The sequence below is a fragment of the Mus caroli genome, chromosome 3, assembly GCF_900094665.2.
Source record: "Mus caroli chromosome 3, CAROLI_EIJ_v1.1, whole genome shotgun sequence".
NCBI classification, from domain to species: Eukaryota; Metazoa; Chordata; class Mammalia; order Rodentia; family Muridae; genus Mus; species Mus caroli.
The window spans coordinates 45,061,559-45,080,430 of record NC_034572.1 but is presented as its reverse complement, the minus strand read 5'-3'; the positions used below and the strand labels follow the sequence as shown (position 1 = coordinate 45,080,430).

The 18,872-nt window shown below is 42.4% G+C and overlaps 1 protein-coding gene across 1 annotated transcript in view; it reads right to left on the bottom strand.

Annotated features, from left to right (window-relative positions):
• Naa15 (N(alpha)-acetyltransferase 15, NatA auxiliary subunit) overlaps positions 1–13,963 on the bottom strand; it is a 54,277-nt gene extending 40,314 nt beyond the window's left edge. The window contains exon 1 of the mRNA XM_021158616.2: positions 13,590–13,963. Within this exon, the coding sequence (XP_021014275.1) occupies positions 13,590–13,643 (54 nt within the window). The 5' untranslated portion in view covers positions 13,644–13,963. The remainder of the gene's footprint in view (positions 1–13,589) is intronic.
• Positions 13,964–18,872: the final 4,909 nt, after the last annotated feature.

The window sequence follows — 18,872 nt, the reverse complement described above, 5'->3', positions numbered from 1 at the left end:
AACCAGGCTGGCCTCGAACTCAGAAATCCGCCTGCCTCTGCCTCCCGAGTGCTGGGATTAAAGGCGTGCACCACCACCACCACCACCACCCGGCTAAAATTCTTTATATACAAAGGAATCAAAAAGATACTTTTAACAATATAATTTTAAGCACTACCTATCTTACGCCTTTTTAATAATTTGTTTTATATATATACATATATATATGTGTGTGTGTATGTGTGTGTATGTATGTATATATGTGTATGTATTTTCCCTGCATTTATGTCTGTGTGAGTATGTCAGATTCCCTGAAAGAAGAGTTACAGACGGTTGTGAGCTGCTATGTGAGTACTGGAAATTAAACCCATGTCCTCTGAAAGAACAGCCAGTATTCTTAACCACTCAGCCATTTCTCTAACCCCATTACAATATTTTAAAGGAATCTTAAAAGGTTTAGATCCATCAACACATAAAAAGAAAAACAAATAAAAACAACAACAACAACAAAACCCTATCATTCTGGCTCAAAACAGATTTTCAACAAATTCTACAGTTTACAAAAACTAATTTGATGCAGTCCTTAAACATTGATTCTCAAAGTATCACTTTATGCAGACCCTATTATCATGGAGAAGAGAAAAAAAAGATTGCTATTTCTTTATCTGGTACAGCAATGTGTCTGAAAGTAGAAAATTCATCCTTCCAGTATACTCTCCTACTCCTGGCCCTGCCATTATAAAAGCAAGCTTTCATTTCCCCCTTTATCTAAACAAGACTTCAAAAATCAAAACAAAACAAAAATACCATTACAGCTTCCTTGGAAAAATCTAACAGATATTCCAAAAGATAATCACAGTATAGGATTTGAGGGAGTTGGGGTGTTCTCAGGCATGATGGAACACACCTGTAAATGCTGCACTCAGAAAGATGAAATAGAATTGCTGCAAATCTGATGCCAACCTGAGCTAAATGGTGAGTTCCAGACCAGCATGAGCTACAGAAGACTGTCTCAAAAACCAAACTTAAAGAGTTGGGCAGTGGTGGCTCACACCTTTAATCCCAGCACTTGGGAGGCAGAAGCAGGTGGATTTCTGAGTTCGAGGCCAGCCTGATCTACAGAGTCAGTACCAGGACAGCCAGGGCTATACAGAGAAACACTATCTTGAACATCACCCCCCCCCTGGGGGAGGGGGACGACTAAGAGAAGCTAAGAACACTGGCTTCTCTTGCAAAAGACCAGGGTTCTTCAATTCCCAGCATCTACATGATAGCTTATAACAAACTGTAGCTCCAGTTCCAGGGAATCCCAGTGCCCGCTTCTAGGCATGTACATGGTACACACACATACATGCAGGTAAAATACTCATATACATAAAATAGTATGTTTGTTTTTTTTTAAATCAAAACCAAATGCTGGGCAATGGTGGCACACACCTTTATCCCCAGCATTATAAAATGGGAGGCAGAAGCAGGTCAATCTTGAGTTCAAGGCCAGCCTGGTCTACAAAGTGAGTTCCAGGACAGCCAGGGCTACACCCCATTTCAAAAAATAAAACAATTTCAAATAAACACCAGCTCCATCATTTATTTCTGCAGCTTGGTCTTCAGGTGGATTCCTGCCCCGCCCCACCCCCGGAAAAAAAAAAAACAAACACCTGGAGCAGGGACTGTCCCTGAACCCCTGAACCTGCTGCTTGTGATTCCCATTCCCCTAACTAGCTGCCTGACATGGCCTCAGCTGGAGAGAATACACCTAGTCCTACAGTGACCTGGGTGTGGATGTGTGTGTGTGTGTGTGTGTGTGTGTGTGTGTGTGTGTGTGTGTATAGAGTGGTGTATTATACCCAGAGTGGGGCTTCTCCCTCCTCAGAGAAGGAGAGAAAGAGAAACTAAGTGAGGATCTGAAGGATAGGGCACTGGGAGGAAGGAATGGCTGGGATTGGGATGGAAAGTGAATAAATAAACTTTAAAAATAAAATAGGGTTGAAAGGAACTGAGCATGATGATACATGCCTATAATCACAGCACTCAAGAGGCAGATTTTTCTGTGAGTTTAAGGTCAAGCTGGTCTACATGAGACCTTAAAGTTAAGGAATTGTTTTCAAAGAAACAAGCAATATAATTCATATCATAACAAGGAGGAGAAAGCAACTCTACACAACAGTCTGAACTAGGTGGTGTGTTGCTTCTGGTTTGGTGTGTAAGGATAGGGAAGTGGTGCAGGAGACTAAAACTGGAAACGTGAAGTAAACACCCTTACTCTAACACCGAGGTACAGCTCTAAGCACTGGGTTTTTGGTTTTTTTTGTTTTTGTCTTTTTTTTTTTTTAATGGTTTTTCGAGACAGGGTTTCTCTGTGTAGCTCTGTCTTGGAACTCACTCTGTAGACCAGGATGGCCTCGAACTCAGAAATCCGCCTGCCTCTGCCTCCTGAGTGCTGGGATTAAAGGCGTGGGCCACCACGCCTAGCTTTGAGACAGGATCTTACAAAGTAACTTAGAATGACTTTGAACTATCCCAGGGTGCTGATCTGCAACTCTAAATCCTTCCTCCACTTCCCCAGAATGCCATGACTCTGTCTACTATTGGCTTAAACTTTTTTTCCTCTTTATAAAGTCTCAACTTTAATGCAAGTTTATATTACAAGCTAAGTATGCTTAGAGTTTAGATATCTAAGTGTACACTTTCTATTCCAGGGAAATCCCTAAAAGCCAAGATCACAACCATCAAATGAAGTTCCCTCCACATCCTAATATGCACATTGAGAACTGTCATTCTCAAATCCTCTCTCATTTATTAACAGAACTATAAAGTGACATTCTTTTAAGAATAAACTTTGTTAATAGTTTTCTCTCATCAACATAAAGACTGTCTGAGCCAGGGGATAGATACCTTTAATCCCAGTACTTGAGAAGCAGAAGCAGGAGGTATCTCTGTGAATTTGAGGCCATCCTGGTCTACTGAGCAAGTTCCAGGACAGCCAGGACTACACAGAGAAACCCGATCTCATAAAGCCCAAATATTTAAAAAACTAAAAACAAAAACCCCACCCTAACATATTTGAATATTTATATTCATGGTTATATTACACATAGTGGACCCACTCTAGCTGTGTAAAAATCACTTAAGAGCTTTATAAACACATAAGACATCTTATCCTTTAAAGCAGTTCTCGGGGCTGGTGAGATGGATGGCTCAGTGGGTCAGAGCACCCGACTGATCTTCCGAAGGTCCGAAGTTCAAATCCCAGCAACCACATGGTGGCTCACAACCATCCGTAATGAAATCTGACGCCCTCTTCTGGTGTGTCTGAAGACAGCTGCAGTGTACTTACATATAATAAAAATAAATAAATAAACAAAGCAGTTCTCAGCCTTCCTAATGCTGCAACCCTTTAGTACTCCAACTCTAAAATTATTTTCGTTGCTACTTCTTAACTGTGATTTTGCTACTGTTATGAATGATAAGGTAAACATGTGTATTTTCCAATGGTCTTAGTCACACCTTTGAAAGGACTGCTTTAGAGACTAATTCAGCAGGCACCTGACAACTTTTAATTCTAGCAATTTCTTCTCCAATGCCAAAACAAGTCAAAATTTCCTTTTATCATGCTTCTATAACAAGAGGCCAAGCAAATGAACTAATACCATGATTCATTCACAAATACAATTTCCAGGGTCTTACCAAACAAATAACATAGGCTCTGCCTAATATCCTACAATTACCCTGTATAATAATACAGTCTACACCATCAAGGGCCCAGCTCAACTTTCTCCAAAAATATTCATATAAACACATAACCCAAAGAGCTATCTCTCTTGTTTTGTAATTGCTATTTTAATACTTGTTTTATGCAACAAATGTTTATCTAGCTTCTACTGTAGCACATTACCCAATATGGACAGAGCGATTAACAAAACAAAGTCCCATCATAAAACACATATTTTAATTGCAGAAGCTATGTGATAAATATACGGCTAAGTGTATCTATCAAATGGTCATAAATTATATTGGAGAAGAATAAAACCAGGAAGGAAGAAAGAAAATAGGTTGAGAAATATTCCTGATCAAAGGTTTGACCAACATTTAGAAGACTCCGCCTACATACAGGCCCCAAAAGAAATGTTAGGTGAAGTTTCCTGGAAGAGAACATTCCTTTTTTTTTTTTTTTAAGATTTTATTTATTATATGTAAGTACACTGTAGCTGTCTTCAGATCTCATTACGGATGGTTGTGCGCCACCATGCGGTTGCTGGGATTTGAACTCAGGACCTCTAGAAGAGCAGTAGGTGCTCTTACCCGCTGAGCCATCTCGCCAGCCCGGAAGAGAACATTCCTACTTTTTATGTCCAAACGCACTTTTATGAATTAAAAAAATACGTATTTGAATCACTCCTCTATCACTCTGAAGCAGTAAGATAGCACACTAAAAAGAATAATCCAGTTGAGATCATCTGGTCAGCAGCACTCCAGTCCTCCAATCCTGCAACGTGCCAACCGTGCCAACCATCCCTCTCTGGAAAACTCTAGTCAGTGTTTCACAATGACTGGGATGGCAGTTTTATTATCAAATATGAATCTATGTGAGCCCCATAAATGACCCTAGACTATATGGCTTTGTAATACCTACAGAATGAAATGGTAAGTTCAGTTCCTATAAAGCTTTTGTCTCTTTTGTAATACGGCATTATCTATTAAGGTGGTATACGCCTTTACCCAGCACCAGGAAGGTAGAGGAGTTCCAGGACAACCAGGGCTACACAGAGAAAACTATCTCAGAAAAAAAGAAAAAAGAAAAAGAAAACAGAAAAAAAAAAAAAAAAAAAACCAAACTGAACTGTAGTTATTTTTTTTTTAATTTTCTATCCTCCTCAAATATCCAAATGTTTGTATGTGTTAACCTGTCTTGCCCAAAATCATTTTATTTCCTGTATTAAGTGTTTTGCCTGCATGTATGTATGTATGTATGTACACCTCATTGAGTGTCTGGTACCCACCAGATCAAAAGATACCAAATTAAGGATAGTCATGAGCCAACATGTAGATGCTGGGAGCTGAATCCAGGTCCCTGCGAGAGAAACAAGCACTCTTAACTGATGAGACATCTCTCCAGTCCAAAGAGATCACTTTTTAAAAATTTAATCAAAAGATAAAAAATTGATTAAGAAATAAAAATCTTAAACCGGGCGTGATGGCACACGCCTTTAGTCCCAGCACTCGGGAGGCAGAGGCAGGCGGATTTCTGAGTTCGAGGCCAGCCTGGTCTACAAAGTGAGTTCCAGGACAGCCAGGGCTACACTCTGTCTCAGAAAAAAAAAAAAAAATCCAAATCAGTAACAGGTACATCCATCAATTCCAACAGTTATGTGTTGGAAACATTCAAAAATCCCCTCTGCTAGATATTTTGCTAGATATCTGCTAGATAATTAACTGTTGCCAACCAGAGCTGCATTGCTGTTCTACAGAACACTAGAAGTTATTCCTCCAACTGTCCCTTGACTCAATAACCATCTCCTTTCTTTCCTCCCCAAAACTCTGTTGTACTCTTTTTTTTTTTTTTCTTGCTCTGTGGCCAGGATCTCACTAGATAAGACAGCTCAGCTGTGCTAGAATTTATAATCATCCACCCTGTTTTCCTAGTGTTCCAACAGGCCTGAGTCAAGCCGTATATAGTCTTAAGGAGGGGAAAAAAAAAAAAAAAAAAATCGAAAAGATTCGCTAGCCCAGCTCTTTTATCACTAAGCTACACTCTCAGCCTAAAAATTAATGTACAGAAGGTGACCTTACAGTAGGTAAAATTTCATTTCTTTTTTTTATAGTTTAATAATCCACACTTTTTTTTTTTTTACATTTTAGATATATTTATTTTGTGTGTGTTTACACACTACCATAGCACACATGTGAAAGTCAGAGGACAAGTTATTAGAATCTTATCTATTCTCTCCTTTCACCATGTGTGTTCTGGGAATCAAACGCTGATCATCAAACTTGGCATCTTTACCTACTAAACCACTGGCCTAAACCACACCATCTTAAACCCGTCCCAACCCTTTAAGACACTAACTTAAGTGTCTTTAGCTATAACTGACCCTTGAGAGTTGGAAAACAATTGAAAATGTAGCAACAATAAAATGTCTTAGGGATGGAGATAGATGGCCCAGCAGTTAAGAGCACTTACTTGTAGCTCCTACAGAAGACCTGCCTGAGTTCAATTCTCAGAACCCATATGGTAGCTCACAACCATCAATAATCCCAGTTCCAGGGAATTGCTCAGGCCCAGATTTGATGCATATACATGCATGCCAGCAAAACATTAACACACATAAAATAAAAATAAAGTAAAAAAAATTCTGGGGCCTAGCAAACATAGGAGTGGATGTTCACAGTCAGCTATTGGATGTATCACAGGGCTCCCAATGGAGAAGCTAGAGAAAGTACCCAAGGAGCTAAAGGGATCTGCAACCCTATTGTTGGAACAACATGATGTACTAACCAGAACCCCGGGGCTCTTGTCTCTAGCTGCATATGTATCGAAAGATGGCCTAGTCGGCCATCAATGGAAAGAGAGGCCCATTGGACTTGCAAACTTTATATGCCCCAATATAGGGGAATGCCAGGGCCAAAAGAATGGGAATGGGTGGGTAGGGAAGTGGGGGGCGCTATGGGGGACTTTTGGGATAGCATTGGAAATGTAATTGAGGAAAATATGTAATAAAAATATTAAAAATTAAAAAAAAAATTCTGAATGTGCAAAAAGCAAAAACTAATTCATAATCAAACATGTAATCCAAGGTGTTTCTGGCAAAGTTCACCTACATCATGTTCTACAGCTCACTGCAGCAGCCTTGGCTCCAAACACACAGCGTGTGCCCATTGTGCTGCATGTACCATCAAGCTGCATAATACCAACCAACACTGCCCGGTGCACTCCATCTAAGATTCACTAGTTACAACTATTGAGTTGCTGGCTTGAGTTTTACGATTTAAAAAATCATTTGATGACTTTTGACTTAAAGATTAGGACAGCTCTGAAAAACAACACTAAAGGTACTCAATATTCTGCAGTAGCAAATATTCAGTAGAGACTTAATTCTTCATGTAAAAATAAATAAGCCCATATAACTCACTAGTGTCCTGTCTAATTTCATTTCCTATTGCTGTAATAAAATATGACAGATGCAACTTGGGAGAGAAAAGAGTTTATTTTAGCTCACGCTTCCAGGTTACAGTGCTAACTGTAGAGAAGTCTTGGCAACAGGAACTTGAGAGCTGTCTTAGAAAGGGTTTCTATTGCTGTGATAAAACACCATGACCAGAAGCAACCTGAGGAGAAAAGGGTTTATTTCATCTTTCTTCCCTAAATGATGGAAAGTCTAGTTCCTCATTCCTAGCTCTAGCTGTAAACCTTACTTTAACTTCAGTCTGTTTACTTAATAAAAATATCTGCATGGCACCAGCAGGATAGCTCAGTAGGTAAAGATGCCTGGTGCCCAGCCTGTTGAACTGAGTTTGATCCCCAGTACCCACGTGGTGAAAGCAGAGAACCAACTACCACAAACTGGCTCTGATCACATATCCCACTGCAGCATTATGCATGTGCATGCATGTGCAAGTACACGCGCATGTGCACACACACACACAAAATAAATAAAAATTTAAACGGAACGTCTTCCTTTTGGAGCCAGAGAGATGGCTCCGTGTGGTTAACAGCACTGGTCTCTCTCCCAGCAAAGTCAGGTTCTATTCCCAGCACCTACATGGTGGCTCTCACCGCTGTCTATGACTCCAGGATATATATCTTTCTCACAGAAATATTTTGTCCTGGGGCTGGAGAGATGGCTCAGCGGTTAAGAGCACGAACTGCTCTTGCGAAGGTCCTGAGTTCAAATCCCAACAACCACATGTGGCTCACAACCATCTCTAATGGAATCTGATGCCCTCTTCTGGTGTGTCTGAAGACAGCTACAGTGTACTCACATACATAAAATAAATAATTCTTAAAAAAAAAAAAAAGAAAGAACTATTTTGTCCTAAGTTCAACCAACTGACAAGACTAAAATTCAAATAATAATAGTAGTTAAGTATTCCCAACTTAAATTTTATTTTCTCCTAACTCACATTAGTAGATAAAGAGTTAAAGAAAAGGATGCAGCAGTGTAACAACCAGCACGCTGATATCTGATTGCAGGCATTAAGGACATTCCACTTTCCAAGTGAGCTGAAGTATAGGTATGAGTTTTGCCCACACCTTTCAAGAACACCTTTTCTACCCTAAACCCTAGATCCCAAAAAAGTGAGCTAAAGCTGGGTGGTGGCACACACCTTTGATTCTAGCACTCCTGAGACAGAAGCAAGCAGATCTCTGAATTCAAAGCCAGACTGGACTACAGAAAGAGTACCAGGACAGCCAGGGCCACACAGAGAAACCATGTCTCAAAACACTGAAGGGGGGTGGCCAGGGATGAGCGGAGGAGTGGGGGAGAGCAGGGTAAAGCTCTGAGCAACTCTCAAACTATCTGGATGAACAAACAGCAACAAAGGTATGTATGCAGAAACCACAATTTCCTAATTACATAATCTTGTAAATATATTAAAACCATGTGAAACTTTAAAAGGAAAGACTAGCAAGCAATCAAGCAAATCTTACACAGTACAATATCTATTTATTTGTAACATCACACTTATCTTCTTTTTGTTTTGTTTTGTTTTTTGAGACAGGGTTTATCTATGTGGCCCTGACTGTCCTGGAACTCACTCTGTAAACCAGGCTGGCCTCAAACTCAGAAATCTACCTGCCTCTGCCTCCCAAGTGCTGGGATTAAAGGCGTGCACCACCACTGCCCAGCATACCTTCTTTAAAAAAAAAAAAAAAAAAAAATTACCTTCTTTCCTCTAAATGAACTAGAGACAAATATTTTGCAGATTTTTTTTATCAATGTATTACAATGCTTATTCAGAAAACTCAATCCTGTGCAGGAAAGGAGGGGGCAAATATGCAGCAAACATTAATGTAGGTATCAAAACAAACTAAACTAAGTCGGGCAAATGCACTGTAGAAATTACAAAATTTTGCAAAGTGATACTTAACCAGGTTTCCATACTGAGCCAGAGGGCTGGACAAATGACTCAGTGGTTAAGAGCACTTGCTGCTCACTCTTCCAGAGGACCTGGGTTCGATTCCCTGCACCCACATGTTGGTCTGTAACCCTAATCACAGGAAATCCACTTCAAGTATGTGGTACACAAACACATACACAGACAAAACACTCAGAAATATCTCATCATTCTGAAATTGAGGCTAAAACTTCCTGTGAAGTACAAACTGATGCTATGTAAGTAAGTTTACTAAGAGAGCTCGACAAAAGGAGTGCTGCTGTCCCCAACCTACCCACACTTAGTTTTAGCACTGGAGAAAGCCCAACTTTTCCTTTACCAGACCAGAAAAAAAGGTGGGGAAAAGCTTAAAAATCAAATGGTGGCAAACAATTTGAGTCCATTCTGGTCTATACAGTGAGTTGCAGGACAATCAAAACTATGTGAGAGACAAGATCTCGACCCCTTCTCAAAAAAAAAGTAAAAGAAAAAGCAAGAGAGCTAACACAATAAAATTTGTAACAGATGCAATTTTGAAACAAAACTATTACTTTCCTTGGTAACATTTTCTTCATTCCTAATGTCAGTCAACAATAAAAACATTGTATCTCCTTTTCTTCCATTTAGAGATTTACACACTTTTCTTGTTTATGTATTATCACAATAAATCCTTTAGTGGGCTAGCAAATTGGCTCAGTGTATAAAGCTGCTTCCCCTCTAAAGACCTGAGTTTAATCTCTGAGACCCACAGAATTGGTAGAAAGAAGTGCACCACCACTGCCCAGCATACCTTCTTTAAAAAAAAAAAAATTACCTTCTTTCCTCTAAATGAACTAGAGACAAATATTTTGCAGATTTTTTTTATCAATGTATTACAATGCTTATTCAGAAAACTCAATCCTGTGCAGGAAAGGAGGGGGCAAATATGCAGCAAACATTAATGTAGGTATCAAAACAAACTAAACTAAGTCGGGCAAATGCACCGACTTAGTTAGGAATCAACCAATTCCTGAAACTGTTCTCTAGCCTACACATATGAGCCTTGGCAGGAAGGCATCTACAACATTCACAAACACACTCATGCACCATTAATAAAATACTTGAAAATAATAAATCCTTTTTGTACTGTGATTTTAGCAATGAAACTAAAGGTTTTTTATCCCATCACGACCAAGAATCGTTATTCTATAAATGGTGTACCAACCCTACTAAGTCTATAATGCAAATATTACTTTTCAATAAAATAGAACAGACTACTGATACAAATGAAAACTTGGATGAGCCACAAGGAAGTTCTTCTGCAAGGAAGAAATGTCAATCTGTAAGTTCTATACTTTATGATTCTCTTTAGTAGATATTCTTTTTAAATTACATAAATAGGAGCCACATTAGTCACGGTTGCTGGAAGGTGAGAGTAGAGAGGATGGGAAGAACATAGGTGGATGTGGTTCTACAGGGCAGTACAGGGCTCCTCTGTGTTTCCATAGACTGTCTTATATCTTGACTGTAAGGACAGAACCTACCTGTGTAATAGCACTGCAGAGAACTAAACACACAACTACAAGTAAAACTTGGGAAATACTAGTAAAATTGATAAAAACTAACAATGTTACAATCAACTATAAGACTTGTAAGATACTAATTTGGAAAAGTATACAAAAAATATGTTTTATTTCTCAAACTGTATGTAACTTTATGGCTCTCTCAAAATTAAAAAAAAGTTATTTTTTTCTCTTTTTTTTTTCTTCTCTTTTTTTATTTTAGGAGAGAGAATATATGCAACCAGTGGTAGAGAATAGTTACCTAGCAATGTTCAAAGCCCTGGAGTCAATTTCAGCATGAGCATATACACAGGCACACAGCTGACTCTGCTCAGCACAGTGGCTCACATCTGCTATCCAAGTACTGGAAGGCTGAGGTAGGTGGAATACCAAGAACTGGGGGCCAGTCTGAACTACAAAGTAAAACCTTGTCTCAAAAGAGAAAAACCAAACAATAAAAGGGTGTCATTAACAGTTGAAAAACTTGAGTATTAGGAAAATGAATCTGTTAATGATATTACAACTGTACAAGGCAATGTCTCTATTCCTAAGGGTGAAGCATAGTCTGCGGCTTTCCTTTGTTCCAGATAAGTATATTTTTGGGACTCTTGATTTTTCACACACACACACACACACACACACACACACACACACACACACACACCCTCACACACACACCCACACACACACAGAACTGAGTCGGTATAATGGGAGAGTTGGAAGCACATCTCTGCTTGTATTTAGCACAGGGTTCAACCTCCAGCATCATAAGGGAGAATAGGAGGGAAAGGGACCGATGGGTAAGCGCTGAAAGAAAGCTATGCTATACAGTTCTACCCTCACATCTCTTAGTCTTAAAAGACTTGGGAATAACTCAGATGGATGGCCTGCTCACATGCTAAAGCCAGGAGAGATCTCCAGCACAGGAAAAATAACAGCAACTGGTCTTTGGCTGGTGAGATGCTCAGTGAGGAAGAAAAAAAAAAACCACTGGCTGCCAAATCTATTCCTATATTGTTTTTGTTTTTTTCAAGACAGGGTCTCACTGTATATCTGACTTTCCTGAATCTCCGTATCAGAGCCAGCTGGCCTCGAACTCACAAATATCGCCTGCCTCCACCTCCCAAGTATTGGGATTAAAGGCAGACAAAGCCCAGCTTTTTGCTGCCAAATCAGTTGACCTGAGTTTAATCTCAGGAACTCCCACATGGTGGAAGAGAACCAACTCTTGGAAGTTGCCCTCTGACCTCTCCACACATTAAAAAAAAAAAAAAATCATTCTAGACCTATGTCACAAGAAGTGCATAGTAGTTCTCGTCTGTAAACCCACCACTTGGGATGCTGAGGCAGAAAAACTGCCAAGAGTTCCAGTCCAGCCTGGCTACAGAAAGCGAGATCTGTCTCTGAACACTAAAAACAAAAAACTGCTACAAATCCACTTAGACTTCTAAAGGTCTAAAAACAAAACGCCATTAAGTAATATGGGAAGTGACTGTCTAATATGTTTTTCTACACAAATTACATGGATAGTTCTGTAAAATCAATTACCTCAATATAAATGGTTATTTAGGATTTATTTATGTATTTTATGTATATAAGTGCTCTATTTCCTGAATGTCTTGCACCCCAGAAGAGGGCATCAGAGTCCACTATAGATGATTGAGAGCCACCATGTGGTTGCTGGGAACTCAACTCAGGACCTGTGCAAGAACAGCCAATGACTGCTTTTATCCACTGAGCCATCTCTCTGGCCCATAAATAGCCAAAAAGGAAAAAAAAAAAAAAGCCAAAAATCTAATCTCCTTATTTTGTTGTCAAACAAATGAATTATAACTGCAATCTAAAAGGCTAACACACACACACACACACACACTCACTCCAAAATTCAAGTCAAGTTTGGCGAATACACTTAATTCTTTCACGCACAAAAAAGTTTGTATAAAAGAAGTTACCCTCACACTAACAACAAAAACTGCTACAATGTATAAATGACAGCGCCGATAAAGCAGGGCATAGTTTACAATGTAAACAGATTCAAGCCCATACCCCCCGCCAAGTTATCACTGCGTGTATTTTTATGCAAACTGCAAACATCTGAAGCACAGGGAATGAGTTTAAGATAGCGTCAACAAGATCCATCTTAGAAGACACTTCTATTATCTCCTGCTAAGTTTTTGCACCGGTATTTTTAAAACTTCAGAGTAAGGGGTGGAGGGGGGGGAGTCTGTACTGAAACTTCATACCCGATAGCCCCTAGAAATGAGTCCCACCTCCCGGAGAAGGGTGACGGGGTGGGGCCGTTTTGCTCTCCAACTAACAAACAAATGCTGCTTTTCCCACTCCCAAAAAGAGACCGAGGGGCTGCAGGATCAAGTATGCAAGTGCCTGGATGGAGGTGACAGAGTAGCCTCCGCTTCTACAAGGGTCCATTCTTTCGAGTCCCAACAGTGACCCCCGGCCGGGCGGGGACCGGTGCATCCCAGGTGGGGAGGAAGAGGGAGGGACGGGACCGGAGAGGGAGAAGTGCTTTCAAGCAATGAATGAGTCCCGGCCTCGGCCACACCACCTGTTCCTTCCGAGGGTGCCACCCCGACCGGCCGGCAGGATCCCTGTCCCGAGCGGGGCCGCGACTCCTGGCCCGTGCGGCCCGCTGCCCCGCTCAAGGCCAGGCTGCTCCTCCCTTCGCTCTAGGAGGGTAAACGGCAGCCGAGCCGTGCGGATGCCGGGGAGTCGGGGCCTAGTCCGGAACCGAGGCCTCCGAAGCCCGCGGGCCGCGGCGCGCGGACGGAGGTGGGGGTGCTCCCCGGGCGAGGCGAGAGCAGAGAGTGCGCCCCGCCAGCCAGCACAGCCGAGGTGGGGTCCCCGCGGGGTGGCCGGGTGCCCGCTCGCCCGCTCGCCCGCTCGGGCTCGGGGCTGACAGGCCCGGCTCCCAGCGAAACCATCCCCGGCGCCCGCTCGCCGCCTCACACTCACCAAGATCCGCTTGAAGAGCGCGTTCTCCTTGGGCGGGAGGCTCACGGCCGGCATGGTTCCGGCTCCTCCCGCGGCTCCCGCCACCGCCCGGCTCGCTCAGTCCGTTTGTCCGCCCGCCGCCGCCACTGCCGTTCCCGAGCTCACTTCAGCCTTGAAGCCTTCACTCCGCCGCCACTAGGCCTCCGGGGTCGCCGCGCCCGCCCTGTCCTGACACTCCCTTCGCCTTTTTTTTTCTTTTTTTTTTTTTTTCCTCTCTCTCCTCCTTTTCCCCCTTTCTCACTTAACGCCGCCGCCACCTCCCCCCTCCCGGGTCTCCGTCGGCGGTTCACGTGGTAACTGAAAAGACCGACAGAGGCAGCCAAAATGGCGGACTCGGAGGGCTTTCCCACCCGGGTCACACCTCCCAACGCGCAGGCGCGGTGACCCGCTCTTCCCCACCCTCGATGCACCGGAGCCTGCCGGGAACGCGGAGGCTCGGCCGGCCTGCGGAGCCGCCGGTTTCAGAGTTGGCTCTGCCGGTCCTGCCAGTGCCGAGTGCCTGGGAGGGCCGCCAATGACGCTTCCGCCGCCGCCGCCTCCTCTCTGGAAACAGCCTTTCTGCCCCTTCTCGCTAGACCGGCCTGCCTTTCTCTCGGTGGGGTAGACTCACCCAGATGGTGTCATCATAGCTTGAGTATCAAGTGCCAAAATGGAGATGTTTTAAGAAGAGGTATAATGGTTCAGGGCCCAAGTGCCTGTATTGTGTACAGAAGCGAGCGAAGGGTAAGATGAGAGAACCTTCGCTTCTGTGGGAATTTGTGAACCGATCCGAAAAAGAGGGCTTAATCGTCTTGAAAAGCCTCTAAGAGTTTGACCTATGAAATGGGCCCCGGCTGGCTAGGGTATCAGCGATTTTTGTTACTATTGCTAGAGATAGTCAGGAAAGGTGTTGGCCAGATCTGAAGTGACATACTTATACTGCCAAAGGAGCCTCTGAAGGTTGAGGTATATTTATTCCATTGCTGGAGTCATATAATGCGAGGTCGAGAAACTGGCTGAGTGAGTCACCTTAATGTGGTGGAATTGAAAGTCGAGACTCCTGGAGTTGGCTTCTAATTCATGCTTAGGATAGTATCTGTTGAACTGCCTGTTAACAGAAATCCTCAATCCTTAGAGGCCAGACTCCACTGAGCAAGGTCAGGCCTGAGAGAGAAGAGGATCCAGACGTTCCATTACAGTTAACAATAAAACTTTAAAAAATGGCAAGCCATTGAGTCGCAAGAGCCATTTTACCCTTGATTATCTCGTGCGGGCCTTCTAGTAATCTGTGCATCCTGAATCATAAAGATGTGCAGCAGTTTGGCTCCTTTAAGTCTGTTTTTGTTTGTTTTGTTTTGAGACAGGATTTCCCAGTGTTTCCCTGGCTATCCTGGAATTCTCTCTCTTAAAAACCAAAAGGGGACCGAGCTTATAGCAGGCAAATCCTGGGGTATCTTTGAACACTAATCTCTCTAAAGATTTAGGAAAATTAAGTTGGTGAGATGGTTCAGTGGATTAAGGCACTTACTTTGCAAGCCTGACAGCCTGAATTTGACCCCTGAACTCACATGAAGATGGAAAAAGAGAAAAGGCTCCCAAGAGTTGTTCTCTAACCTCCATGTTGGCACACATAAGTAACAAGTGAATTCTGGGGCTGGAGAGGGAGTCCATAGAGGAAATGCCCTGTTGCTCTGGCAGAGAACCTAGGCTGGGTCCCAGCACCTCTGAAGAGGCCAGGTCAGGTGTTTGCTGTTGAAGAGCTAACCTGGTGCTTTATGAATGCCAGCCAGATAAGCACTTTGTTTTTGTTTTTGTTTTTTCGAGACAGGGTTCTCTGTGTAGCCCCAGCTGTCCTGGAAACTCACTCTGTAGACCAGGCTGGCCTCGAACTCAGAAATCCGCCTGCCTCTGCCTCTCAAGTGCTGGGATTAAAGGCATGCGCCGCCACTGCCTGGCCAGATAAGCACTTCTACCATTAAGCTAGCTACACCCACAGCTCTAAATGCAACTTTTGTTTTTTCAAATTGTACAAATAATTTTTTAAATCGTAAGGTTTTATTGGCATGTTAATTATACATAATAATGGTATTCATTATTTGTATATATGTACATGATATATTTCAATCATAGACACACACATACATACCCTTACCATCTTGTCTCCCTTGACTACTTTTAATCCCCTTCCCACCAAATAGTAATTTGGTTGGTTTGTTGGTTGGTGTCCCTAAGTAGCCCAGGCTTACCTTGAACCCATATCCTCCTTTGCTTTCCATATGCCGAGAATATAGATATAGTTACCTCTCCAAGTCTAGGCAGCAGAGGTTGGGTGGACCTGTTTTGTTATAGAGATGCTTTTATTTGTGTGTGTTTGTGTGCATGTGTACTGGTGCCCACAGAGATCAGAGTACCAGATCCCTTGGAGCTGGAATTACAAGTGGTTGCAAGCCACCCAGCATGGTGCTAGGAAAGGAACCTAGGCCTTCTGGAACAGCAGTAGGTACTCCTAACTGCCAGCCATCTCTCTCAGCCCAGACAGGGGTTCTAAGGTTCAGTGAACACGGGTCTAATTACAACAGATCTGATTCATTCCTGAGTTACAATGCACCTGTAAATAATAGTCTGACCACACAGTCCGTGACATGATAGCCTGAACTCAATAATAAAACACCTACAGTGATCACTACAATACAACAGATAGAAATTGCATGTGAGCTATGCTTGGAGTGCTCTTTGTGCTTCCAGGAAGTAACAGCCAAGGCCGTATGGCCCTGCACTGCACTGCTGCTGACCTTGCATCCTTCTCTATCACTGTGGCTGAAGGGCTTCCTCCCACTGGGTGTGGTGGCGCACATGTGTAATCCCAGAGCTGGGGAGGCCAGGGCAGAAGGACTTGAAGGATGAATTAGCAAAGCATGCAGGAAGATTGCCTGGAGTGGGAGAGCAGGGGCCAGTCTGAACATGCCATTTATAGAAAAGCATCAGAAAAGCTTCTGACTTCTTGTTTGTTTAATAAAAATTTGCATAAACAAGCCATTCTTCAGGTCCTGAGTTTGATCTATGGACTTTATGTATCTACTGTTTTCTTCTCATCCCAACTCTTGCTCTCCCTCCCCAACCCCCACCCCACCCCACCTTGAACACATCAGTTAAGTAACATGTTTCTTCATGGAAAAATCCAGGGCTGAAACTTGTTTTCTAGCTGCTACCTCAAATCCCCTCTTACCTAGGTCACAAATAGGGTTTTTAGCATTTAAATTCAGGACATGGTTTAAATGAATGTTACGAAAGACATCTACCAAACTATATAATAGCTATTAGCTTCTTGTTGGATTCTCTTTCAAGATGGGAGTTTCGTCCACAGCTGCCTCCCCACAACTGTAGGGGCCCATTGAGCTCTAACATGCTGAGAATGGTATCTTCATACTTCATTGCTTCCCCCAAATATACACTAGTAAAAGGACACAGGGATCAAAGCTCTGAGTACCAACTGGACTTTCCCAGCATGGATCCTGAAGTTAGTGATGGGCTTACTGGTTCTGTGTACTCTGACAAGCTGCGGCTTCTGTTTCAACTTGTTGAAGACTAGCAAAAGCTGTGTCAGGACAAGCTCTGGCGAGATGGTGAAGAAAGCATATCCAACTGCCAGGTTGCTGAGTGGACAAGAAGCCGCCAGTGAGCTGAGAGCCAACAACTGATTCAGCGCATTAGTAGGCTGGTTTGCTTACTTGTGCATTAGTCCAGTAGGCTCAAACTAGGTTACAAACCAAAGTAACTCATGCTTCAGTAACATGTTTAGCCATCATTTGAGTTTTAAGATAAACCACAAAGCACAATAGAATTATTTTGCCTTCTATCAATAATTTTTATTTTCCCCTGCTTTTCTTTTTAAATGCATTTATTTATTTAGTGTGAGTATATGTATATTGTGTGTACGTGTATGCTTGTCAAAGCACCCATGTGGAAATCAGGAGAAAACTAGGAGAAGTCTGATCTCTCCTTCCACTGTGTAGCAACTGAACTGAAGTCACCAGGCTTGGCAGTAAGTGCCTTTACTCTGAGTTATCTTTTTGGTCATACCTTTTTTTCTTTTATAAAATAGGGTTTTACACTAACCTAGGCTGACCTGGACTCACTGTGAAGCCCAAACTACCTTCAAAATTGAGGCACTCCTGCCTCAGCTACCCAAGAGCTGGGATTAGATATGAGTTATCTCATTCAGCTAAAGACTTTTCATTTTAATGAAAAGATTTTAGGAGCTGGAGAGATGGCTCAGCGGTTAAGAGCACTGACTGCTTTTCCAGATGTTTTGAGTTCAATTCCCAGCATCCACATGGTGGCTCACAACCATCTATCATGTGATCTGATGTCCTCTGATGGAGTGCTGGTGTACATGCAGATAGGCCACTAGTACATAAAATAAATCTTAAAAAAAAAAAAAAAAAAAAAAAAAAAAAAAAAAAAAAAAGAACTTAATGCTAAAAGTACATAGAAAACTGCTAACACTTATTTTGCTACGAAAATGGACCTAAACAGCTTTAGGTTTTAGCAAATCACTTTTCTGGGAAAGATTGTATCATCTGTAGGCTAGAGAGATGGCTCAACTGTTAAGAACCCATATCTCCCTAACAGAGACTTGAGCTTGGTTCCCAGCACCCACCTAGTTGTCACACAGCCAGCTATAAGTCCAGCTCCAGAGAAATGGTAGCCACTTCTGGTCCTCAATGGGAGCTTCATTATTAGACCCTTACCACCACCACATGCACACAAGACTAGAAATCTTTAAAAAGTAAAAAGAACCTATACTTTTTTAAAATGGTCTTTGGACACCAGGTAATATTAAGAATCCAGGGAAACAGAATCTTGATCGATTGCACAACAGAAAAGCCAGCTAAGCTGGGCAGTGGTGGTGCACACCTTTAGTCCCAGCTCTTGGGAGGCAGAGGCAGGTAGATTTCTGAGTTCAAGGCTGGCCTGGTCTACAGAGTGAGTTCCAGGACAGCCAGGGATACACAGAGAAACCCTGTGTGGAAAAAACAACAACAACAAAACCAACCCAAACAAACATCTAATTGGGGGTAGAGAGACGGCTCAGCAGCTAAGAGCACTGACTGTTCTTCCAGAGGTTCTGAGAGTTCAATTCCCAGCAACCACATGGTGACTCAAAACCATCTCTAATGGGATCCAATGCCCTCTTTTGATGTGTCTGAACAGAGGGACAGTGTACTCACATACATAAAATAAATAAATCTTAAAAACCAATAG